The 25,728-nt window shown below is 38.9% G+C and overlaps 1 protein-coding gene across 1 annotated transcript in view; it reads right to left on the reverse strand.

Moving 5' to 3' along the window:
- The window catches only part of CCDC39 (coiled-coil domain 39 molecular ruler complex subunit), a 76,150-nt gene that overhangs the window by 9,038 nt on the left and 41,384 nt on the right, over nt 1–25,728 (reverse strand). The window contains exons 14-16 of the mRNA XM_054481200.2: nt 12,926–13,049; nt 1,256–1,415; nt 705–811 (exon numbers count right to left, since the gene is read on the reverse strand). Of these exons, the coding sequence (XP_054337175.1) occupies nt 705–811; nt 1,256–1,415; nt 12,926–13,049 (391 nt within the window). The remainder of the gene's footprint in view (nt 1–704; nt 812–1,255; nt 1,416–12,925; nt 13,050–25,728) is intronic.

The following is a 25,728-nucleotide window of genomic DNA, read 5'->3' on the forward strand; positions in this document are numbered from 1 at the left end:
ATCCCTTCCCCCTCCCCCCACCCCACAACAGGCCCTGGTGTGTGATGATCCCCTTCCTGGGTCCATGTGTTCTTGTTCAATTCCCACCTATGAGTGAGAACATGCGGTGTTTGGTTTTTTGTCCTTGCGATAGTTTGCTGAGAATGATGGTTTCCAGCTTCATCCATGTCCCTACAAAGGACATGAACTCATCCTTTTTTATGGCTGCATAGTATTCCATGGTGTATATGTGCCACATTTTCTTAATCTAGTCTATCATTGTTGGACATTTGGGTTGGTTCCAAGTCTTTGCTATTGTGAATAGACAAGGCACATTCTTTTATCTTTCAGTGATTTGCCTTAGTAACTACTTTCTACTAGATTATTATTTTTTCTTTCATACTATTTTAAGGAGCAATCTTAATGTGATCTTTAAGAAATTAAAGTTCATTAAAGGGTTAATGGGTAGATCATAATAACCATGATCTACCAACTAATAACAAGTAATCGTCAGGGCTTACCGCTGGGATTTTAACTAATTTACCTAAGACTCTGAGCACTTGTTTTTGTCTCCTTTAAATGAGACCGTTATCTCTTACTATCTACTTCCCTAAAAGAGATTCTAAATAACTGTCTTCTTGGTGGAAGAGCAAGAGAATAGAAGTAGCAGTAATGATAGTTGACTTTTATTGAAGGCGTATTACTAAAATGCCTGTAAAATTTACCTGGATGTCTTCTTGAAGTTCTCTGATTTGTCTTTGTTTGTATCTGTATTTTTCATCAACAGCTCTTTTTTGTTCTTCTAGTTGAATTTTTAGCTCATACTCATCACCTGAAATGTAGAACATTTTTAGTTTAAAATTTCAACATATTATGTAGAAATCAATTTTAAAGTATTATGTAAATTGCACCAATATTTTTGTTATTAAAGGTTAAATTTTTTATATCCACTTGTAGAAAAACACTATGGGCATGTAGTAGCCATTTCTTGTTTTGTCAACATAGAGCAGCAATATGCTGCCATTTTTTTTCAGTTTTTGAATTAATTACCCTAGAGAGGTGATATGCCATACAGATCCTGAACTAATAATGGAAGTAACACCCTAGAAAACCACTTAGCAAAAAAATGGCGTGGGGGGAGGAAAGAAAAGGGATTAGTTTTTCTGACCCAATCTAACATAGCATACTTTTGTTATTCCTCATGTCTCACAGTGTTCCTTTTAACTATACACTCGTCACTGTATATATGTATAAAAAAAATTTAACTCGTACATACTAGATGGAGTCACTTTTTTAAAAGATTGCTTATAGTTGTTGTTACAGCTGTTCAGTACTTGAAGGGTATTTTCTAGAGCGTAGATTTCTTTTTCAGCTTTGTTGATCTTGGCATCCAAACAGTCACCTTCCCTTTGAAGTTCTTCTTTTTCTTGAGCAGCCTATGAAGTACAGAATAGAACTGGTTGAATAAAAGCATTTACTGTGGGAAGAAATGCCTATTGGCTGTCTTTGGGGCAGAAAATAGTTGACTTGTGACAATAACAGTTTATCTCATGGCCTACATACAGCACCAAGCATTTATTTCTTGCACTTGATTTACAGTGAAAGCCCAAATTATCAGGCCTTCAAAATATGGCACATAGGATACAGAATTCAAAACCGTGATGGAAATGTAGTAACTAACCAAAGCTTATATAAAAATTTCCAACAAAAATTGCCAAAGAGTTAATCAAGTATAAATATTACTGGGAAGGAAGGGAGGGAGGTTTGATAATAGATATTAAATCAGAAGAATGTTTCTGACCTGAAAGAGGTTCAGGAACACTTTATTTCAAACTTTAGGAGTAAAAGAGGTAAAATGGCATGTATTTTGCCACAATTCTAAAAATAATTTTTTAAAAAAAAGATCATTGTAATAAATGTGGCTGAAAAAGATGAAATCCATGAATTGCTAAAGACCAAAATTATTTCCTCTAAAAGTGGACATACTCAGTGACTTTCTACCAGGGTAATGCTGTCACTGGGCTAAGCGGTTCTCTAGAGCTGTACCTAAACAATTCCAAAGAACGTCCTAAAGGTTGACATAGATAGTATGCATATATATACATATATGTGTGTATATATATGCAAGAAAATTTTTAGTCAAAATCACTAATAATTTCATTTTAATTTATTCAGTTCTTAGATGTATGTATTTAAACCTGAATGTAGTCAATTAGAAATATAAAGTTTTTTCTGATTATTTTTATTTGTAAAAATTTATGGAGTACAAGTATATTTTGTTACATGGGTATATTGTGTAGTGGTGACTAGTGTACTACCCGTCGTTGGAATACTGTACATTGTACCCATTAAGTAATTTCTCATTATTCATGTCCCTCTGATACCCCCACCATGCTTCTGAGTCTTCCGTGTCTATCACTCCACACTCTACCTCCATGTGTACACGTTATTTAGCTCCCACATATAAGTGAGAACATATGGTATTTGTTTTTTTGTGCCTGAGTTGTTTCTCTTAAGATAATGGCCTCCAGTTATATCATGTTGCTGTAAAAGACAGGATTTCATTCTTTTTTATGTCTGGATAGTATTTCATTGTGCATATATACCACATTTTCTTGATCCAGTCATCCATCAATGGACACTTCAGTTGAATCCACATCTTTGCTATTTTAAATAGTGCTGCAATAAACATAGGAGCAGAGGTATCTTTTTGATTTAATGATTTCTATTCTTTTGTGTAGATACCAGGTAGTAGGACTGCTGGATCAAAAGGTAGTTCTATTTTTAGTTATCTGAGAAATCTTCATTCTGTTTTCCATAGAGGTTGTGTTAATTTACATTCACACCAACAATGTATAACCATTCATTTTTCTCCATATCCACACCAACATCTCTTGTTTTCTGTCTTTCTAATGGCCATTCTGATTGTTGGCTTTAATTTACATTTCTCTAATGATTAGTGATGATGAGCATTTTTTCATATGCTTGTTGGCCATTTGTTTGTCTTCTTTTGAAAAATGTTTATTCATGTCCTTAGCCCACTTTTTTTTCTTCCAACTTTTAGGTTCAAGGGCTACATGTGCAGGATTGTTACATGGGTAAATTGTGTGTCATGGAGGTTTGGTGTACAGATTTTTTTGTCACAGGTAATAAGCATACTTTCCCCAGTGTATGTTCTTGTCAGTTTTGTCCAAGAGCAGTTAGCTGTATGTGGGTCTATTTCTGGGTTCTCTTTTCTGTTCCATTGATCTTTGTGTCTCATTTTATACCAGTACCATTGATGTTTTGGTTACTATAGCCTTGTGGTATAATTTGAAGTCAGATGATGTAATCCCTCCAGCTTTGTTCTTTTTGCTCAGGATTACTTTGATTATTTGGGTTTTTGTGTTGCATGTGAATTTTAGGATTGTTCTAATTCTGTGAAAAATGAAATTGGTATTTTGATAGGGGTTGCATTGAATCTGTAGATTCCTTTGGGCCCCATGGTCATTTTACCAATATTAATTCTTCCAATCCATGAGAATATAATGTTTTTACCTTTGTGTCATCTATAATTTCTTTCATCAGTGTTTTGTAGTTTTCCTTATAGAGATCTTTTACCTCCTTGGTTAAATACATTTCTAGGTACTGTTTTTGTATCTATTATAAATGGAATTACCTTCTTCATTTGGTTCTCAGCTATACCATTATTAGTGTATAGAAGTGCTACTGATTTTTGTACGTTGATTTTGTATCCTGAAACTGCTGAATTCATTTATCCAATCTAAGATTTTTTTGGTGGAGTTCTTAGGGCTTTCTAGATGTAAGATCATATCATGTGAACACAGATAATTTAACTTCCTCTTTTCCTATTTGAAAGACTTTTATTTATTTCTCTTGCCTGACTGCTGTGGTTAGGACTTCCAGTACTATCTTGAATAGGAGTGGTGAAAGTGGGCATCCTTGTCTTGTTCTAATTCTCAGGGGAAATGCCTTCAGCTCTTCCCCCATTCGGTATGATGTTGGCTGTGGGTTTGTCATAGATGGCATCTATTATTTTGAGGTATGTTCCTTCTATGCCTTGGTTTATGTAGGGTTTTGTCATGAAGGAATGCTGAATTTTATCACATTGCTTTATCTGCATCTATTGAGATGATTATATGATTTTTGTCTTTAATTTTGTTTATGTGATGTATCATATTTATTAAGTTGCATATACTAAACCATTCTTTCATCCCTGGATAAAACCCCCTTCATCATGGTGTATTATCTTTCTGATGTGCTGTTGGACTCAGTTTGCTAGTATTTTGCTGGAGATTTTTGTGTCTGTGGTCTATGTTCATCAGGAATATTGATCTAGCATTTTCTTTTTTGTGTTGTGTCCTTGTCTGGTTTTGGTATCAGTGTGATACTGGCCTTATAGAATGAGTTAGGGAGAATTCCCTCCTCCCCAATATTTTGGAACAGTTTCAGGAGAATTTGTATTAGTTCTTCTTTGTATGCTTGGTAGAATTTAGCTGTTACTACATCTTACCCTGGGCCTTTTTTGTTGTTGTTTGGAGATTTTTTTTTATTATTATTATGGATTCATTCTTGCTATTTATATTATTGGTTTATTCAGGATTTTTGTTTCCTCCTGGTTCAACCTTGGGAGGTTGTATTATATGTTTCCAGAAATTTATCTGTTTCCAGGAATCCATTTCCTCTAGGTTTTATAATTTATAAGTTAGTATAGTCCCTGATGATCTTTCATATTTCTGTAGTTCGGTTGTAACGTCTCCTTTTTGTTTTCTGATTTTGTTTGCTTGGATCTCTGTTCTTGATTAGCTAGCAGTTTATCAATTTTGTTTGTCATTTGAGGAACAAACTTTAATTTCGTTGATCATTTGTAAATTTTTTTGTCTCTATTTCATTTAGTTTTGCTCTGATCTGTTATTGCTTTTGTTCTGCTAACTTTGGTGGTTTTTTTTTTTCGTATTTTGCTAATTCCTTGAGGTGCAGTGTTAGGTTGTTAATTGATGACCTTTCTACATTTTTGATATAGGCATTTAATGCTATAAACATCCCCCTTAGCATTCCTTTTGCTCTATCCCACAGGTTTTGGTATGTTGTGTATCCATTTTCATTCACTTCAAAATTTTTTTCAATTTCCATCCTGATCTCTTTGTTAACCCAGTGATCATTTAGGAGCATATTGTTTAATTTCCATATATCTGTAAAGTGCCCAAAGCTTTCTGAGCATTGATTCCCGGTTTTTCACTCCAGTGTGGTCTGAGAAGATTTTTTTTTTAATTTTTTTGAGACTTGTTTTCTGGCCTAATATATGGTTTGTCTTGAAGATGTTCCACGTGCTTATGAAAAGAAGGTATATTATGCAGTCGTTGGGTAGAATGTTCTGTAGATGTCTGTTAACGTGCATTTGGTCTAAAGCCCGATTTAAGTCCAATGTTTCTTTGTTGATTTTCTGTCTTGATAATCTGCCTAGTGCTGTCAGTGGGGTGTTGACCCACCGTTATTGTCTTGCTGTCTGTTTCTTTATTTCAGTCTGGTAATGCTTGTTTTATGAATCTAGGTGCTGCAGTGTTGTGCATATATATTTAGGATTGTTATATCCTCTTGCGAAGTAATCCCTTTATCATTGTATAATAACCTTCTTTGTCTTCTTTTACTGTTTTGATTTAATATCTCTTTTATCTAATATAAGTAAAGCTACTCCTACTTGCTTTTGGTTTCCATGGAATGTCTTTTTCTACCCCTTTACTTTCAGTATATATGTCTTTACCAATAAGGTGAGTTTCATATAAGCAGCATATTGTTGGATCACAGTTTTTATCCATTCCACCATCTATATGTTTTAATTGGGTCATTTGATCCATTTACATTCAAACTTATATTGATATGTATGATTTTGTTCCTGTCATATTTTCAATTGTTACCTAGTTGGTTTATAAATTATTTCTTTTTTTTCTCTGTGTGGTCATCTGTTTTGATAGAATTCTGTTATGTTGCCAGTGATTCCTTTCTCTTCCTCTTTTGTGTGTTTGTTTTATAAGACCTTTGAGTCCTATACTTTTGTGTGTTTTCATGATGGTGAATACTGACATTTTGTTTCCATTTTAAAACTCCTTTGAGCATTTCTTAGAGGACCAGTCTAGTGGTGAAGAATTCCCTTAGTGTTTGCTTTGCTGGGTATTTCTTCTTCCTTTATGAAGCTTATTCTTGCTGGATATAAAATTGGGGGCTGACAGGTGTTTTTTTGTTTTATTTTGTTCTGTTTTTGTTTTCGTTTTCCTTTTAGTGCTTTGAAAATTCTGTCCCATTCTTTTCTGTCCTGTAAGATTTCTGCTGAGAAGTCTGCTGTTACTCTGATGGGGTTTCCTTTATAGGTGACTAGATGCTTTTCTCTTGCTAATTTTAACTTTTCTCTTGCAGTTACACCTTGACTTTAGACATTCTGATTACAATACACCATGATGAGGTATTGTTTTGAAATGTATTTTCCTGGGGATTGCTGGGCCTCTTGTGTCTGGATGTCTAACTCTCTTACTAGACTTGAGATGTTTTCATCAATTATTTCCTTAAATGGGCTTTCTAAACTTATTTCTTTCTCTTACCCCTCAGGCATAACTGATAATTTGTAAGTTCAGTCACTTTACTAGTTCCAAACATCTTGAAGGCCTTGTTCATTCTTTTTTATTCTTTTTTTTTTAATTTGTCTGACTGGATTATTTTAAAAGACCTGTCTTCAAGGTCTGAGATTCTCTCTGTTGCTTGTCTAGTCTATTATTGACTTTTTCTTTCGCTTGTGTAGTCTATTTTTGAGTTCTTTTTTTTTTTTTTTTTTTTTTAGTCCTTGGTGAATTTTTTGCTCATACCCTGAATTGATTTCTGATTTCTTTGTATTGGTTTTCAGATTTCCCTTGCATCTAATTGAACTTCTATCAATATTTTGAATTTTTCATCTGGCATTTCAAGGATTTCTTTTTGAGTGGGATCTATTGCTGAACAGTTGTCATATGGTGGGTCACATTTCCTTGCTTTTTCATGGTACCTGTGTCCTTCCATTGATAGACGCATATCTCATGTAACAGTTGCTTCTGCTAATTTTTTGAAATTGCTTTCCTAGGAGAGGATTTTCTCCTGAAGAAGTACATATGTAGTTGGTGCTTTGATGTGGGGTGCCTGTGGTAGTGTGGTCTTTGTATGATTTCTTAGGCAGTACACAGGGTCAGTGGTATCTGTGATTTCCTCAGTGACTTAAGGTATGGTTATTAGGTGAGCTTTGGTGAAGTTTTGCGGGGGTCTAGGATGCCAGGTAAGCCTGTCTTTGGGCCCCATTGGTGGCAGTGGTGGGCTGACTGTATCTATTCTTAGGCCAGAGAGTAGCTTATACTGTCACTGGTGTTAATGGGTCCTGGAAGGCTGATTCTTGGGCCTCTGAGTAGCTTGCTCAGATGTTGGTAGTGGAAATGGTGGGCCCGACATGTAGGCAGGTTTTCAGGCCCCTGGGCAGCTGGTGTGATGCAGGTAATGGCAGTAGCGGTGGTGGTAAAGCAACTCACTGGAACCCAGAAGGTCCATACTGGTGTTGCTGGTAGCTGCAATGGGTTGGACATGCTGGTCCTCTGGCCTGTTGGTAGTGCATGTGAGTGGGTGTCAGCTGTGTTGGTATTGGTAGGTTGAGTTGCCCCAACTTCAGGCTCTAGCAGGACTGATCATGTGCCAACAGTGATGCACTGGGTTGGTAAATATCTGGGCCCCTGGATGGCATACTTGAGTACTTGGGGGATGGGTTTGGGCTAGCAGACTAGTCCTCAGGCCCCTTGGTAGTACCTTTAAGGAGGTTCTGGCTGTGACAGTCAAAGGTGGGGTGGTTCCCAGGACACTGGCAGAATACTCAGGTATGGGCTGTGGTGGCTGTGCTGCATGCCTGCCACCAGGGAGGGTGCAACCTTTCTCGGGTGGAACAGCATGGGTAAGAAGCTGTAGGAAGTCCCACAGCAGCCATAGTGGGACAGCAGGAATCGTCACCAGAGTACATGGGAGTGCCTGGTCTCTTTTCTCCCTCCTTGGATCGGAGACAGCTGCGGCAATGTCAGCCTGCACTTGGCCCAAATGTGGGGCACGGTGTAGCATTAAACTCTCCAAATGGTGCTGGCTGTGGCCTTGCAACCAGAGAGTGCAGGGTTCCTCTCAGGTGAGGTGCTCAGGTGGGTAAGAAGTTGTGAGGAGTGCAGTCTTCTCACACCTCCGTCTCACAACAGCCAGTAGCAAGGTTGTGGGAATTGTCTTAGGGGTGCACTGGAGTGCTTGGTCACCCCTCTCCCACCTTGGACAGGTGGTAGCTGCAGTAGTGTTTCAAGGCACAGCCCAGCATTAAATTCTCAAAATGGCAAAATCCTAAATCTACTATATCAAGAAACAGAATCCATTACATTGAAAAACAGACTTATATTGAAAAAACAAAAATTAACTTCTCATTGGCAAGGTTTTTCCCAGCAGTGAAAATGCTATGGGCCCATGGCCAGAGAGGTTGTGGTTCCTCTCAGGTGATTTACATGGGTAGGAAGCTGTGGGGAGTGCAGTCTGCTTATGTGTCACTTTCACAGCAGCCTGCAGCAGGGCAGGGGGAATTGTAAAGATAAGTTTTATTAGTAACATTTCCATTCTTAACATTTTCACTGGCATTTGTTTTATTGTGCTTCAGAACATTAGTTACACATATTTTGTGATAAGTATTACATAATTTTAAAAGTTTAGCAAAAAAAATTATAGAAATTATATCTAATTCCTTTGAGTCTCAAATTGGTAACCCCATTTCATTTGAAATATAATAGTATAGTGGAAGAACGAGCTGGGATGAGCCAAACAGATTTTAGTTGTGGACTACTGGGTCAGTTTCTTCATTTTTCAAATGAAGGAGTTGAATTTGTTCATTTTATGCAAATTCCTGATATAATTCCATGTATAGCTTGAAGTTCTAAAATTCTGATTCCATTCACTTCTAAATCAGAGATGATATATCTCTCAAAAGTCTGTCCAACATTTTCAAGTAACTTAATTGGACAGTTTCATTAAATTGCAGTCAGAACTAGACTGTTTCCTTATAAAGACTAAGAGGAACTTGGAAATGAGATTTGAAAAATACTAGTCCTTCATTGGTTACTAATTATATTTTTCAGTTTGGCCTTTAAGGGTTAGATATTATAAGGTACTAGAGTTGATGAAAAAGCCATGTATGTCCCATAGAACAAAGACCAAAGACAGGAGCTTACTACAAGACCAAAGACAGGAGCTATGGGTTGAGCTGTGTCCCTTATAAGAAGATATGTTGATGTCCCAACCTGTGGTACCCCAGAAGGTGACCTTATTTGGAAATAGGGTCTTTGCAGATATAGTCAAGTTAAATTGAGGTCATTAGGTTGGTCCTAATCTGATATAACTGGTGTCCTTATTAAAATGGGAAATTTGGACAGAGGGAAAACTATATGAAGAGACACAGGAAGGAACACCATGTAAAGATGAAGGCAGATTTCAGGGTGATGCATTTACAAACTAAGGAACACCAAAGATTGTCAGCAGACCACCAGAAGTTAGGAGAGAGGCATAGAACAGGTTATTCTTCATAGCCTTCAGAAGAAACCAACCCTATCAACACCTTCATCTTGGACTTCTAGACTCCAGATGTATGAGATATACATTTCCTTTTTTTTTTTTCTTTTTTTGAGATGGAGTCTCACTCTGTCGCCCAGGCTGGAGTGCAGTGGTGCGATCTTGGCTCACTGCAAGCTCCGCCTCCCGGGTTCACACCATTCTCCTGCCTCAGCCTCCTGAGTAGCTGGGACTACAGGCACCCACCACCACACCCGGCTAATTTTTTGTATTTTTACTAGAGACGGGCTTTCACCGTGTTAGCCAGGATGGTCTCGATCTCCTGACATTGTGATCCGCCCGCCTCGGCCTCCCAGAGTTCTGGGATTACAGGCTTGAGCTACTGAGCCCGGCCTGAGACATGTATTTCTGTTGTTTAAACCATCTAGTTTATTGTATTTTGTTACAGCAGCCCTAAGAAACTAATAAAAAGGGTCAACAAGCTTTGTCTGTAAAGGGCCAAATAGTAATTAGACTTTATGGGCCATTTAGTCTGTCAAAACTACTTCATTCTGTCATTGTAGCATGTAAGCAGCCATAAACAATATATAAATGAATAAGTGTATGTCTTTTGTCTTTCAGTACTTATTTACAAAACAAGTGGTGGGCAGCATTTGGCTGGAGTGCATAGTTTACTAAGGCCTCATCCACAACATTCAGAAAACACAACAGCGGTTAGCATTGTAATCAAATTCCTGTTACCCACAGCCATAAACATAATATATGTATCCATCAGGAGAGATCCCTTTGTAGATAACATAAGAAGAATAAGGGAAGGGAAAAAATTTTGAATTGACTAAATTTAAATCCTAAATCTACTACATCAACAAACAGAATCCACTACATTGAAAAACAGACTTACATTGAAAAAACAAAACTTAACTTCTAATTGGCAAGGTTTTTCCCAGCAGTGAAAATGCCAAGGTACTATTTTCAAATAGTTAGTTAAAAATTCTTATACAAATATGAAATGAACATTTATTAAAGGTTTTATTCAACTTGTTAATGAAGAGCCAGTAAGATATTTAGACTATTTCAAAGAAGAATATGAAAACAGATTTTATATTACAGACATGTCGAATCAGAAATGCTGAAATGAATTTGCTGGTAGATGCAAAGCATATTAATATATTTTAGTGTAATAAACTTCAATGCTTGGGTTATCTTTTCTACAGAGCAGAGTTGTATTTCTACTGGCCAAAATTTACATTGTTACCAGCAAGAATCACTTGTCTTACTATCAGTTGTCTGCAAATTATCATCTATACCTACAGAGTTGTAAAATAAGTTAGTTAATAGAGAGTTGAAGGTGTGCACTCCTATATAATACCTTGGAGGGCCCACTAGAAAATGCCAACACTTTGGTATCACGATGCACTGGCATCATTGCACCCATGGTTTGCTTTTCTCTATTTTTCAGGCTGTAATTTTTCCTGATATAAGCTAGACTGAGTTTAGTTATTATTTAAGTTTCATTTTTACACATCTAAGACTTGTGAAGTGTTATCAGTAAAAAGCGTAAACATGCTATATAACCAAGAAAAAAAAAAAAGTGAATAACTGCGTGGCAAGCTGCGGATCCCAGAGAAGATGGAAGATAGGAAATATGGCATCAGGACATTGAGAAAGTAACTGATAGCCTCAATTCATTTAACATAATCATTATTCTCACATTTATCCAGCACTTTCACTGTAAACAGAAGGAATATTCTTTCTTCATATAAAACTTGCCTGTGTTCCTGTGAGTTAGGTTAATCAGCATCATCACAGTAATAATAATAACTAACATTTACTGAGGACTCATTTTGTGCCAGACACCGTCCCAAGGGCTTTACATGTATTTTCTCTTTTCTCCCAATAAAAGTAACAATATTACCCTCTTCATTTTCCAAATGAGTTTCCAATGAGGAAACTTATGCCTCACATGGTTAAGTAACTTATTCCTGGTTACCTACCTAAGCAGTGGTAGGATATGGACGAAGGCACACTTAACACCAGTACTTTTAGGTAACCCATCACACCACTTGTTAGAGAAACTTAATTGGAATTGCAACATCTCCCTATTTCCCAACACCTAAAAAATTAGAGCCTACCCTTTATCCTTCGGGAATTTTTAAAACCTGAGAGGAGAAAAGTCCTGTTTGGGCAGAAGCCTGAGGTATTACAGACTGACAAGTTATAAGAAAACTTTTGAGAGCTGGGACTGATTTCTCATAGGGAAGGCAGAATTTCAAGCAAAGTGACAGGCATACCATACTTGCTGTATTTGTTAGGGGCAGATTTGAAGAAGAGCTACAGGAGAAAATTTGGCCAATTAAGTTGGTAGAAGTCAAAGGGAGAGAGCATCCACAAGAGCCATTCTCTGAAGGTGTGAACTGGAAGATCATCTCACCCTTATTCATGTATGGTACAGGGAAATGAGTCAAAGTTCCAAGTTCCATCCCTTGTTTGAAGCATTTTGAGTAATTTCCTAGACCTTTCTGTAAAGGAAATTACTCCTGTTCAGGGTATTTTCTGTGTGGGAAAGATGAATATAGCAGTGCTTAGAATGAGAATAGCATTCAATTCCACATCACTTAATGAATTTCCCCTTATGGGTTAAAGATAACCATGGGATGACAGACAACTGTCAAACATCAGAAAAAAACAGATTCACCTGGTCTGTCTCCCTATAATATCATTATAGGGATATATGGGCAGGGAAGCAGCCCTCTTCCTCTCTGAACAGCTGCCATACCAGGACTATAATGGTAAACTGGAGTTTAAAATTCAGAGGTGGTGTAGCTCCAAGAAATGCTAAGGTCCAGCCAGGGTGTGGCATAAGAGTGGGTGGCTATAGTGAAGTAAACGAAAGCGTTAAGCCTCAAATGTTGAACAGGTTGTCACATGCATACCAAAGAAACTTAGAGTGATAATAGGTCTTAAAGAAAAAGATTACGAATCTTGACTAGGGGAAATGACATGCTGCAAATAATAGCAAAAAGAAAAAAGTGTCAAAGAATGGTCAAGTAGAATGACCTGAACTCAAAAGAGGAAGACTTCTATAGCAAGTTCACAGTAAATTTTGGGAATCAGAGGGCAGTGCTTGACCTCACGGACTAGAGGTATATAGAATGAATAGTGCTTTCAGTATCTCCATTTAGGAATGAATGTTTTGGCCGTTGTTAAGTGTAATAGTGGCCCTAATTAAGTGAAATAGTTGCTAGATTTCATGGAGGGAAAGTTGCAATTTTTTTTTTTAAATTCAGAGGATTACGATGAATGAGTTAACAAAGAAAACTTCATACCATCACAACTGTGAATCAATTAAAATTACCTTTATTACATAATAGGCCTGTGTTTTCTCCTCTTCTCCTTCAGGAGGCAGCATAACAACAGTCAGAATTTCATATCTATTCTTCAGCTTCTCAATTTTACTTAGCCGCTCATGAAACTCAGTGCTAATAAGAAAAAGAAACACTGAGAAACGAATAACATACTTTAGAATTTTTAAAGGACTATCAGGTGTTCTTACTGAAGACATTTGGATTTGTGTTACTACTAAACTCAAACAGGTTAAATTTGTTCTCACGTTTTAATTTAATAATTCAGTGTGAAGGATCTGATATTTACCCTACTTGAAAGCTGACAAGTTAGCCTGCCACAGTTTCATTGTGTCTTTTGCTGGCAGAAGACACAATTCCTGTTTCAGAGACAACGGACTTTATTTCTCATGACACAGCAAGTAGCATAAGATTCCTGTTTGATCGGTTCCCGTTGCTCCTTACATCCCATGGGGGCAAGAAGGGGCTCAAGTGGATGCTGCACACAGTAGATTTGCATCACAGCTGAGGAATCTCAAGCCTAGGTAACCCAAATATTTTATAGTGGGAAATAAGCAAACATGCCTAATTTTTGCTCCAGAAGGAGATACTACCTCTAGTTTCTGAGGCTGTTTGCTATTCAAACTTCTTTAAAAAGATAGTCTAAAGAGGGCGGTTGAGAATTGTCTTCCAGAATTCAGATTCAGATTCTTAAATCTATTGGTTACTTTCTCCTTTTATTTCAGTAAATTTGTATTTTATGAGCTATTTTTTAGAACTTAATACTAGTAATCTTAATATATGCATGGCAATATGGAGAGTGACTCAACTGCTTGCTATAAACTCATGAAAGTAAGCTATCTAACAATGGTGAAAAAGAAATCCTCGACCTACCAGTTTTTCTACTGCTAGAGAAAACTCATGGTAAAATATATTTAGTGTCAGAAGTTAACAGTTTTTCTTATTTTTAATTATCACTCATTTCCTCAGGAAATATTTACTCATCCTTTATGTGATCATAAAAACTTGCTGGACTTCAAGATTGTGGACCAAGCACAGTATATTACTCTTTCTTTCTAAAATAAAAAAAGATTAAAAAAAAACAGCAACATAGCCATTCTGAGAACCAGAAAGGTACAATAATTTTTCATGAGTTCATGGAAAATAGATGGGGTAAGATTAACAGAAAAAAAAAAATAGATACACACATGGAAGACCACTGCAGAAGCAGGAGCCATTTTCCACCAAAGAAGTCTGAAAAAAATCCAAACTCAGAAATAAGAAAAAGAACAAGAGTGATCTGTGAGGCTATAATCAACACCTCTGTGCCATTCCCCTCAACCCCTAAGCATACAGAAATGTCAGGAATGCTTTCTGCTCCAATGATAACCAAAAAATTACCACAGTTCCTAGCATGTATGTTGAAGCTAGAGAAGAGGTAAAAACATAAAGTAATTCTAGGCTTCCCCCAACAGTGGAAGTAAATGAAAAAGAAAGGCAGTTCTACTTAGGAATGAGATAGTGTCTTCATCACTCAAAATAAACACCTCCTAACTTTTTGTAACCATGAAATCCTAACCCTGCTTGATAGCTATTACACTCTTACCAGGACAAACTAGCTCAGAGCCTATAATCAGCCCTCCCATTTAGAGGAGCAATCTGTTGGAGAAAACCAGAGATCTACTTAATTGCAGAGGAAACCCTTACCAGTTAGCTACCGATATCCACTGATTAATAAGCATTTATTAATAAATATTAACAGAAAACAAAGGACCATTAAACATTTATGGAAAGCAAATGGCAAAAATGAACAAAATGAATGACGAACAGACCTGACACATAATGCATAGAAGACAATGTTTAGTCTTCTAATTAGTACCCTCAGAAGAGGATATTGATTCCAAAAACACCCATAAAACGAGATGGGCTGCTATGAAAATAAAGGACTAATGAAAGAATAACAGTGCTTGCAAATAAGTTTTCTTTTTCAGTGTAAGAGCAGTGAAGAATAAAGATTTAATGAGCAATCTGGAGAGAGATACAAGGGAGGAGATTAGGCAGAGGAGAGGGGAATAGGGAGAGAGAGAGAAAAAATATCTGAGAAAGTAAAATACAAGTAAAAAAAAAGAAACCTGGAGGACAGACTTAAAAGGGCCAACATCTACTAAAAATGAGGAACAAATGGGGAAAACAGAGGAAAGTATGATGGTAAGAAAAAAATTAAATAGAAAAATATTCTCCTGACCTGAAGAAAGACTTGAATGAAATAACTAAAAGAGAACATACAGAAAGGAGTTCAGCCCCTCTTCCCTGGGAACCCCTATTCCCTGACTCTTCACCAGGCAGGGGCCCCAGCCCGTGACCACGGAACAGTTGCTCCACCCATGGCTGAGCATACCCACTGGTAGTGGCCTGGAGTTTCCTGGAGAGGCCCCCAGAGGCAAATGATAGCCTCTCTGCCATGACCACAGCAGCAGTTCTGTCCCTGCTGCCCTTGATTTGGGGGAAAAAAGCCCTGAGGACTATGCCTGAGCTTACAGCACACTACAGTCACCATGCAGAGAAGACACCACTCTCTTCTCCTGACTCCCTTAACTCCTTGCTCCCCAACAAGCCACAGGCTCACACCAGCAGTACAGCCATCCCACCCCACCCCACCAGCTGAACACTACCAGTAACAGCAGCTAAATGTTTCTCAGAGGTAGAGCTGCCAGGGGCAACCAAAAGCTTCTGCCACTGGCTCTGCAGTGGTACTACCCCAGCTATCCTCGGATTAACCAAGGAGCAAAGACCCTAAGTGCCTCATCCATATTTGCAACAAGCTGCAGTCCACCCAAGGAGAGGAAGCCAGTCCATCTCCCATGGATCACATAAACCCCCACTGCTCATCACCAGGCAGGGTGTCCCCAGCTTGGGCCCATAGCGCAGACTACCTCATCCTGGGTTTATTGCACTCAGTGATTGCTGACCTGCACCTCTCTGGGATGAAGCCATCAGGGGACAAAAGACCCTCAGCCACAACCACTACTAAGGTACCTTATTCTGCTGCCTCCAAGTTGGGAAAGAAACATAAACCCTGAGATCACCCCAGAGCTGTGGTGGGCAGCCCAGTAGCACCAAGCCATGATCTACAGCCAGCACTCAGGTGAGAGAGGAGCCCACACTTACAGAGCATTGAGAAAGAGCATGAATGTGAGGAAATATAGAGGAGCCACACAGCCAAGCAAGAGCCTACCTACTGACCACTACACGTAAGCACCACCTACTGGATCACACCCCAAAGCTTCAACACCAAAAATAACTTCCTAACAGATCCCCCTGTGAAACCAAAGATAAGAAGTCAGCTACAAATAAAGACCCCACACAAAGCCTTGGCCCAGTGAAAACCTCCAGAAAAGAAATCTGTTGACTGTACTCAGTCTACACCACAGTTAAAGGAATAACCATTGTATTAGTCCATTTTCAAACTGCTATAAAGATACTACCTGAGACTGGATAATTTGCAACAAAAGAGATTTAATTGACTCACAGTTCCACATGTCTGAGGAGGCCTCAGGAAACATATAATCATCAGTCATGACGGAAGGCAAGGGGGAAGCAACATCTTCTTTACAAGGCAGCAGGAGAAAGCAAGAGAGGGAAACTTCCAAATATTTTTAAACCATCAGATCTCATGATAACTCACTCACTCATGAGAACAGCATTGGGGAAACCACCACCAATATCCATTACTTCCCACCAGGTCCCTCCCTCAACATAGGATTACAATTGTAGATGAGACTTGGGTGGGGACACAGAGCCAAAGCATAATCTGCCCCAGTGCCTCCCAAATCTCATGTCCTCACATTTCAAAACCAATCGTACTTTCCCAATAATCCCCCAAAGTCTTAGCTCACTCCAGCATTAACTCAAAAGTCCAATTCCTAAGTCTCATCTGAGACAAAGCAAGTCCCTTCTGCCTATGAGCCTGTAAAATAAAAAACGAGTTGCTTCCAAGATACAATGGGGGCACAGGCATTGGATAAATGTTCCTGTTCCAAATTGGAGAAGTTGGCTAAAACAGAGGGGCCACAGGCCCCATGCAAGTCCAAAACCTGGCAGGGCACTCCTTAAAGCTCCAGAATAATCTCCTTTGACTCCATGTCTCACATCCAGGGCACACTGATACATGGGGTGGGCTCCCAAGGCCTTGGGTAGCTCTGCCCCTGTGGCTTTTTAGGGTACAGCCCCTGTGGCTGCCTTCACGGGCTGATATTGAGTACCTGCAGCTTTTCAAGGTGCATGGCGCAAGCTGTCAGTGGTTCAACATACACAAATCAATAAATTTGATTCATCACATAAACAGAACTAAAGACAAAAATAACATGATTATCTTAATAGATCTATAAAAGGCTTTTGATAAAAGTCAACACCTCTTCATGTTAAAAATTCTCAATAAATTAGGTGTTGAAGGAACATACCTCAAAATAATAACAGCCATCTATGACAAACCCACAGCCAACATGATAGTAAATGGGGAAAAGCTGGAAGCATTCCTCTTGAAAACCAACATAAGACAAGGATGCCCTCTCTCATCACTCTTAGTCAACAATAGTATTGGAAGTCCTGGACAAAGCAGTAGGCAAGAGAATGAAATAAAGAGCATCTAAATAGGAAGAGAGGAAGTCAAACTATCCTTGTTTGCAGATGATATGATTCTATATCTAGAAAACCCCATAGTCTCAGCCCAAAACCTGCTTCAGCTGATGGACAACTTCAGCAAAGTTTCAGGATACAAAATCAACATATAAAAATTACTAGCATTCCTATATACCAATAACAGCCAAGCCAATAGCCAAATCAGGAACACAATCCCATTACACAATTAACACAAAAAGAATAAAATACCTAGGAATACAGCTAACCAGGGAGGTGAAAGATCTCTACAATGAGAATTACAAAACACTGCTCAAGGAAATCAGCAGAAAACTGATTTCTCATGGATAGGAAGAATCAATGTTAAAATGGCCATACTGCCCAAAGCAATTTACAGATTCAATGCTATTTCTGTCAAACTACCAATGACATTTTTATAGAACTAGAAAAAAACTATTTTAAAATTCATATGGAACCAAAAAAGAGTCTGAGTACCAAGGCGGTCCTAAACAAAAATAACAAAGCTTGAGGCATCACGTTACCCAACTTCAAAGTACACTACAGGGCTACAGTAACCAAAACAGCATGGTACTGGTACAAAAACAGACTTACAGACCAATGCAACAGGAGAGCCCAGAAATCAGGCTGCATCCCTACCACCATCTCATCTTCAACAAAACTGAGAAAAACTATCAATGGGGAATGGACTCGCTATTCAATACATGGTGCTGGGATAACTGGCTAGCCATATGCAGAATATTGAAACTGGACCCCTTTCTTACACCACATACAAAAATCAGCTCAAGATGGATTAAATATTTAAATGTAATACTCAAAACTATAAAAACCCAGAAGACAACCTAGGCAGTATTATTCTGGACAGAGAAAAGGGCAAAGATTTCATGATGAAGATGACAAAAGCAATCACAACAAAAACAAAAAGTGATAAGTGGGGTCTAATTAAAACTGAAGAACTTCTGCACGGCAAAGTAAACTATCAACAGAGAAAACAGACAACCTAGAAAATGGGAGAAAATTTTTGCAAACTCTGCATCTGATAAAGGTCTAACATCCAACAACTATAAGGAACTTAAACAAATTTATAAGAAAAAATACAACCGTATTAAAAAGTGAGCAAAGGACTTGAACACTTTTCAAAGGGAGACATGCATGTGCCAAAAAGCATAAGAAAAAAAGCTCAATAGATCTTTAGAAAAATGCAAATCAGGGTGGCAGCCAAGATGGCCAAATAGGAACAGCTCCGGTCTACAGCTCCCAGCGTGAGCGACGCAGAAGATGGGTGATTTCTGCATTTCCATCTGAGGTACCAGGTTCATCTCACTAGGGAGTGCCAGATAGTGGGTGCAGGAAAGTGGGTGCAGCACACCGTGCGTGAGCCGAAGCAGGGCGAGGCATTGCCTCACTCGGGAAGCGCAAAAGGTCAGGGAGTTCCCTTTCCTAGTCAAAGAAAGGGGTGACAGACAGCACCTGGAAAATCGGGTCACTCCCACCCTAATACTGCGCTTTTCCAATGGGCTTAAAAAATGGCTCACCAGCAGATTATATCCCGCACCTGGCTCGGAGGGTCCTACGCCCACGGAGTCTCGCTGATTGCTGGCACAGCAGTCTGAGATCAAACTGCAAGGCGGCAGCGAGGCTGGGGGAGGGGCTCCTGCCATTGCCCAGGCTCACTTAGGTAAACAAAGCAGCCTGGAAGCTCAAACTGGGTGGAGCCCACCACAGCTCAAGGAGGCCTGCCTGCCTCTGTAGGCTCCACCTCTGGGGGCAGGGCACAGACAAATAAAAAGACAGCAGTAACCTCTGCAGACTTAAATGTCCCTGTCTGACAGCTTTGAAGAGAGCACTGGTTCTCCCAGCACACAGCTGGAGATCTGAGAATGGGCAGACTGCCTCCTCAAGTGGGTCCCTGACCCCTGACCCCCGAGCAGCCTAACTGGGAGGCACCCCCAGTAGGGGCAGACTGACACCTCACACGGCCGGGTACTCCTCTGAGACAAAACTTCCAGAGGAACGATCAGACAGCAGCATTCACGGTTCACGAAAATCTGCTGTTCTGCAGTCACCACTGCTGATACCCAGGCACACAGGGTCTGGAGTGGACCTCTAGCAAACTCCAACAGACCTGCAGCTGAGGGTCCTGTCTGTTAGAAGGAAAACTAACAAACAGAAAGGACATCCACACCAAAAACCCATCTGTACATCACCATCATCAAAGACCAAAAGTAGATAAAACCACAAAGATGGGGAAAAAACAGAGCAGAAAAACTGGAAACTCTAAAAAGCAGAGCACCTCTCCTCCTCCAAAGGAACGCAGTTCCTCACCAGCAACGGAACAAAGCTGGACGGAGAATGACCTTGACGAGTTGAGAGAAGAAGGCTTCAGATGATCATACTACTTCGAGCTACAGGAGGAAATTCAAACCAAAGGCAAAGAAGTTAAAAACTTTGAAAAAAATTTAGATGAATGTATAACTGGAATAACCAATACAGAGAAGTACTTAAAGGAGCTGATGGAGCTGAAAGCCAAGGCTCAAGAACTACGTGAAGAATGCAGAAGCCTCAGGAGCCAATGCGATCGACTGGAAGAAAGGGTATCAGTGATGGAAGATGAAATGAATGAAATGAAGTCAGAAGGGACGTTTAGAGAAAAAAGAATAAAAAGAAACAAACAAAGCCTCCAAGAAATATGGGACTATGTGAAAAGACCAAATCTACGTCTGATTGGTGTACCTGAAAGTGACGGGGAGAATGGAACCAAGTTGGAAAACACTCTGCAGGATAATATCCAGGAGAACTTCCCCAATCTAACAAGGCAGGCCAACATTCAGATTCAGGAAATACAGAGAACGCCACAAAGATACTCCTCAAGAACAGCAACCCCAAGACACCTAATTGTCAGATTCACCAAAGTTGAAATGAAGGAAAAAATGTTAAGGGCAGCCAGAGAGAAAGGTCGGGTTACCCACAAAGGGAAACCCATCAGACTAACAGCGGATCTCTCGGCAGAAACTCTACAAGCCAGAAGAGAGTAGGGGCCAATATTCAACATTCTTAAAGAAAAGAATTTTCAACCCAGAATTTCATATCCAGCCAAACTAAGCTTCATAAGTGAAGGAGAAATAAAATACTTTACAGACAAGCAAATGCTGAGAGATTTTGTCACGACCAGGCCTACCCTAAAAGAGCTCCTGAAGGAAGCACTAAACATAGAAAAGAACAACCGGTACCAGCCACTGCAAAATCATGCCAAATTGTAAAGACCCTCGAGGCTAGGAAGAAACTGCATTAACTAACGAGCAAAATAACCAGCTAACATCATACTGACAGGATCAAATTCACACATAACAATATTAACTTTAAATGTAAATGGACTAAATGCTCCAGTTAAAAGACACAGCCTAGCAAATTGGATAAAGAGTCAAGACCCATCAGTGTGCTGTATTCAGGAAACCCATCTCATGTGCAGAGACACACATAGACTCAAAATAAAAGGATGGAGGAAGATCTACCAAGCAAATGGAAAACAAAAAAGGCAGGGGTTGCAATCCTAGTCTTTGATAAAACAGACTTTAAACCAACAAAGATCAAAAGAGACAAAGAAGGCCATTACATAATGGTAAAGGGATCAATTCAACAAGAAGAGCTAACTATCCTAAATATATATGCACCCAATACAGGAGCACCCAGATTCATAAAACAAGTCCTGAGTGACCTACAAAGAGACTGAGACTCCCACACAATAATAATGGGAGACTTTAACACCCCATTGTCAACATTAGACAGATCAACGAGACAGAAAGTCAACAAGGATACCCAGGAATTGAACTCAGCTCTGTACCAAGTGGACCTAATAGACATCTACAGAACTCTCCACCTCAAATCAACAGAATATACATTTTTTTCAGCACCACACCACACCTATTCCAAAATTGACTACATAGTTGGAAGTAAAGCTCTCCTCAGCAAATGTAAAAGAACAGAAATTATAAGAAACTGTCTCTCAGACCACAGTGCAATGAAACTAGAACTCAGGATTAAGAAACTCACTCAAAACCGCTCAACTACATGGAAACTGAACAACCTGCTCCTGAATGACTACTGGGTACATAACGAAATGAAGGCAGAAATAAAGAAGTTCTTTGAAACCAACGAGAACAAAGACACAACATACCAGAATCTCTGGGACACATTCAAAGCAGTGTGTAGAGGGAAATTTATAGCACTAAATGCCCACAAGAGAAAGCAGGAAAGATCCAAAATTGACACCCTAACATCACAATTAAAAGAACTAGAAAAGCAAGAGCAAACACATTCAAAAGCTAGCAGAAGGCAAGAAATAACTAAAATCAGAGCAGAACTGAAGGAAATAGAGACACAAAAAACCCTTCAAAAAATTAATGAATCCAGGAGCTGGTTTTTTGAAAGGATCAACAAAACTGATAGACTGCTAGCAAGACTAATAAAGAAAAAGAGAAGAATCAAATAGACGCAATAAAAAATGATAAAGGGGATATCACCACTGATCCCACAGAAATACAAACTACCATCAGAGAATACTACAAACACCTCTACACAAATAAACTAGAAAATCTAGAAGAAATGGATAAATTCCTCGACACATACACCCTCCCAAGACTAAACCAGGAAGAAGTTGAATCTCTGAATAGACAAATAACAGGATCTGAAATTGTGGCAATAATCAATAGCTTACCAACCAAAAAGAGTCCAGGACCAGATGGATTCACAGCCGAATTCTACCAGAGGTACAAGGAGGAATTGGTACCATTCCTTCTGAAACTATTCCAATCAATAGAAAAAGAGGGAATCCTCCCTAACTCATTTTATGAGGCCAGCATCATCCTGATACCAAAGCCAGGCAGAGACAGAACAAAAAAAGAGAATTTTAGACCAATATCCTTGATGAACATTGATGCAAAAATCCTCAATAAAATACTGGCAGCAAACCGAATCCAGCAGCACATCAAAAAGCTTATCCACCATGATCAAGTGGGCTTCATCCCTGGGATGCAAGGCTGGTTCAATATACGCAAATCAATAAATGTAATCCAGCATATAAACAGAACCAAAGACAAAAACCACATGATTATCTCAATAGATGCAGAAAAGGCCTTTGACAAAATTCAACAACACTTCATGCTAAAAACTCTCAATAAGTTAGGTATTGATGGGACGTATCTCAAAATAAGAAGAGCTATCTATGACAAACCCACAGCCAATATCATACTGAATGGGCAAAAACTGGAAGCATTCCCTTTGAAAACTGGCACAAGACAGGGATGCCCTCTCTTACCACTCCTATTCAACATAGTGTTGGAAGTTCTGGCCAGGGCAATTAGGCAGGAGAAGGAAATAAAGGGTATTCAATTAGGAAAAGAGGAAGTCAAATTGTCCCTGTTTGCAGATGACATGATTGTATATCTAGAAAACCCCATTGTCTCAGCCCAAAATCTCCTTAAGCTGATAAACAACTTCAGCAAAGTCTCAGGATACAAAATCAATGTGCAAAAATCACAAGCATTCTTATACACCAATAACAGACAAACAGAGAGCCAAATCTTGAATGAACTCCCATTCACAATTGCTTCAAAGAGAATAAAATACCTAGGAATCCAACTTACAAGGGACGTGAAGGACCTCTTCAAGGAGAACTACAAACCACTGATCAATGAAATAAAAGAGGATACAAACAAATGGAAGAACATTCCATGCTCATGGGTAGGAAGAATCAATATCGTGAAAATGGCCATACTACCCAAGGTAATTTATAGATTCAGTGCCATCCCCATCTAGCTACCAATGACTTTCTTCACAGAATTGGAAAAAACTACTTTAAAGTTCATATGGAACCAAAAAAGAGCCCACATCCCCTAGTCAATCCTAAGCCAAAAGAACAAAGCTGGAGGCATCATGCTACCTGACTTCAAACTATACTACAAGGCTACAGTAACCAAAACAGCATGGTACTGGTACCAAAACAGAGACATAGATCAATGGAACAGAACAGAGCCCTCAGAAATAACGCCGCATATCTACATCTGATCTTTGACAAACCTGAGAAAAACAAGCAATGGGGAAAGGATTCCCTATTTAATAAATGGTGCTGGGAAAACTGGCTAGCCATATGTAGAAAGCTGAAACTGGATCCCTTCCTTACACCTTATACAAAAATTAATTCAAGATGGATTAAAGACTTAAATGTTAGACCTAAAACCATAAGAACCCTAGAAGAAAACCTAGGCATTACCATTCAGGACATAGGCATGGGCAAGGACTTCATGTCTAAAACAACAAAAGCAATGGCAACAAAAGACAAAATTGACAAATGGGATCTAATTAAACTAAAGAGCTTCTGCACAGCAAAAGAAACTACCATCAGAGTGAACAGGCAACCTACAAAATGGGAGAAAATTTTCGCAACCTACTCATCTGACAAAGGGCTAATACCCAGAATCTACAATGAACTCAAACAAATTTACAAGAAAAAAACAAACAACCCCATCAAAAAGTGGGCGAAGGACATGAACAGACACTTCTCAAAAGAAGACATTTATGCAGCCAAAAAACACAGGAAAAAATGCTCACCATCACTGGCCATCAGAGAAATGCAAATCAAAACCACAATGAGATACCATCTCACACCAGTTAGAATGGCAATCATTAAAAAGTCAGGAAACAACAGGTGCTGGAGAGGATGTGGAGAAATAGGAACACTTTTACACTGTTGGTGGGACTGTAAACTAGTTCAACCATTGTGGAAGTCAGTGTGGCGATTCCTCAGGGCTCTAGAACTAGAAATACCATTTGACCCAGCCATCCCATTACTGGGTATATACCCAAAGGACTATAAATCATGCTGCTATAAAGACACATGCACATGTATGTTTATTGCGGCACTATTCACAATAGCAAAGACTTGGAACCAACCCAAATGTCCAACAATGATAGACTGGATTAAGAAAATGTGGCACATATACACCATGGAATACTATGCAGCCATAAAAAATGATGAGTTCATGTCCTTTGTAGGGACACGGATGAAATTGGAAATCATTATTCTCAGTAAACTATCGCAAGAACAAAAAACCAAACACCGCATATTCTCACTCATAGGTGTGAATTGAACAATGAGAACACATGGACACAGGAAGGGGATCATCACACTTGGGACTGTTGTGGGGTGGGGGGAGGGGGAGGGATAGCGTTAGGAGATATACCTAATACTAAATGATGAGTTAATGGGTGCAGCACACCAGCATGGCACATGTATACATATGTAACTAACCTGCACATTGTGCACATGTGCCCTAAAACTTAAAGTATAATAATAATAAAAGAAAACAAATTAAAAAAATAAAAAGAAAAATGCAAATCAAAACCACAACGAGATACCATCTCACACCAGTCAGAATGGCTGCCATTAAAAGTCAAATAAAATAACAGATGCTGGTGAGGTTGTAGAGAAAAAGGAATGCTTATATAATATTGGTGGGAATGTAAATTAGTTCAGCCATTGTGGAAAGCTATGTGGTGATTCCTCAAGAAAGTAAAAACAGAAGTATCATTCAACCCAGAAATCCCATTACTAGGTATATACCCAAAGGAATATAAGTCACTCTACCATAAAGACATATGTGCACAAATGTTCATTGTAGCACTATTCACAGTAGCAAAGACATGGAATCAACCTAAATACCCACCAATGACAGATTAGATTTAAAAATTATGGCATATATACACCATGGAATACAATGCAGCCATAAAAAAGAATAAGATCTTGTGTTTCACGGGAACATGGATGGAGCTGGAGGCCATTATCCTTAGCAAACTAGTGCAGGAACAGAAAACCAAACTCTGCATGTTCTCACTTATAAGTGGGAGCTAAACGATAACTCATGGACACAAAGAGGAAAACAATGGACATTGGGACCTGTTGGTGGGTGGAGGGTGAAAGGAGGGATAGAAACAGAAAAAATAACTATTGGGTACTAGGATTAGTAGCTGGGTAATGAAATAATCTGTATAACAAACCCCCATGACACAAGTTTACCTGTATAACAAACCTACACATGTACCCCTGAACCGAAGATAAAAAAATTTTTAAAAATCACTGAAAGAGGTCTAGGAATGGTCAAGCAAGAGA

Source organism: Pongo pygmaeus, chromosome 2 (assembly GCF_028885625.2).
Source record: "Pongo pygmaeus isolate AG05252 chromosome 2, NHGRI_mPonPyg2-v2.0_pri, whole genome shotgun sequence".
Taxonomy (NCBI): domain Eukaryota; kingdom Metazoa; phylum Chordata; class Mammalia; order Primates; family Hominidae; genus Pongo; species Pongo pygmaeus.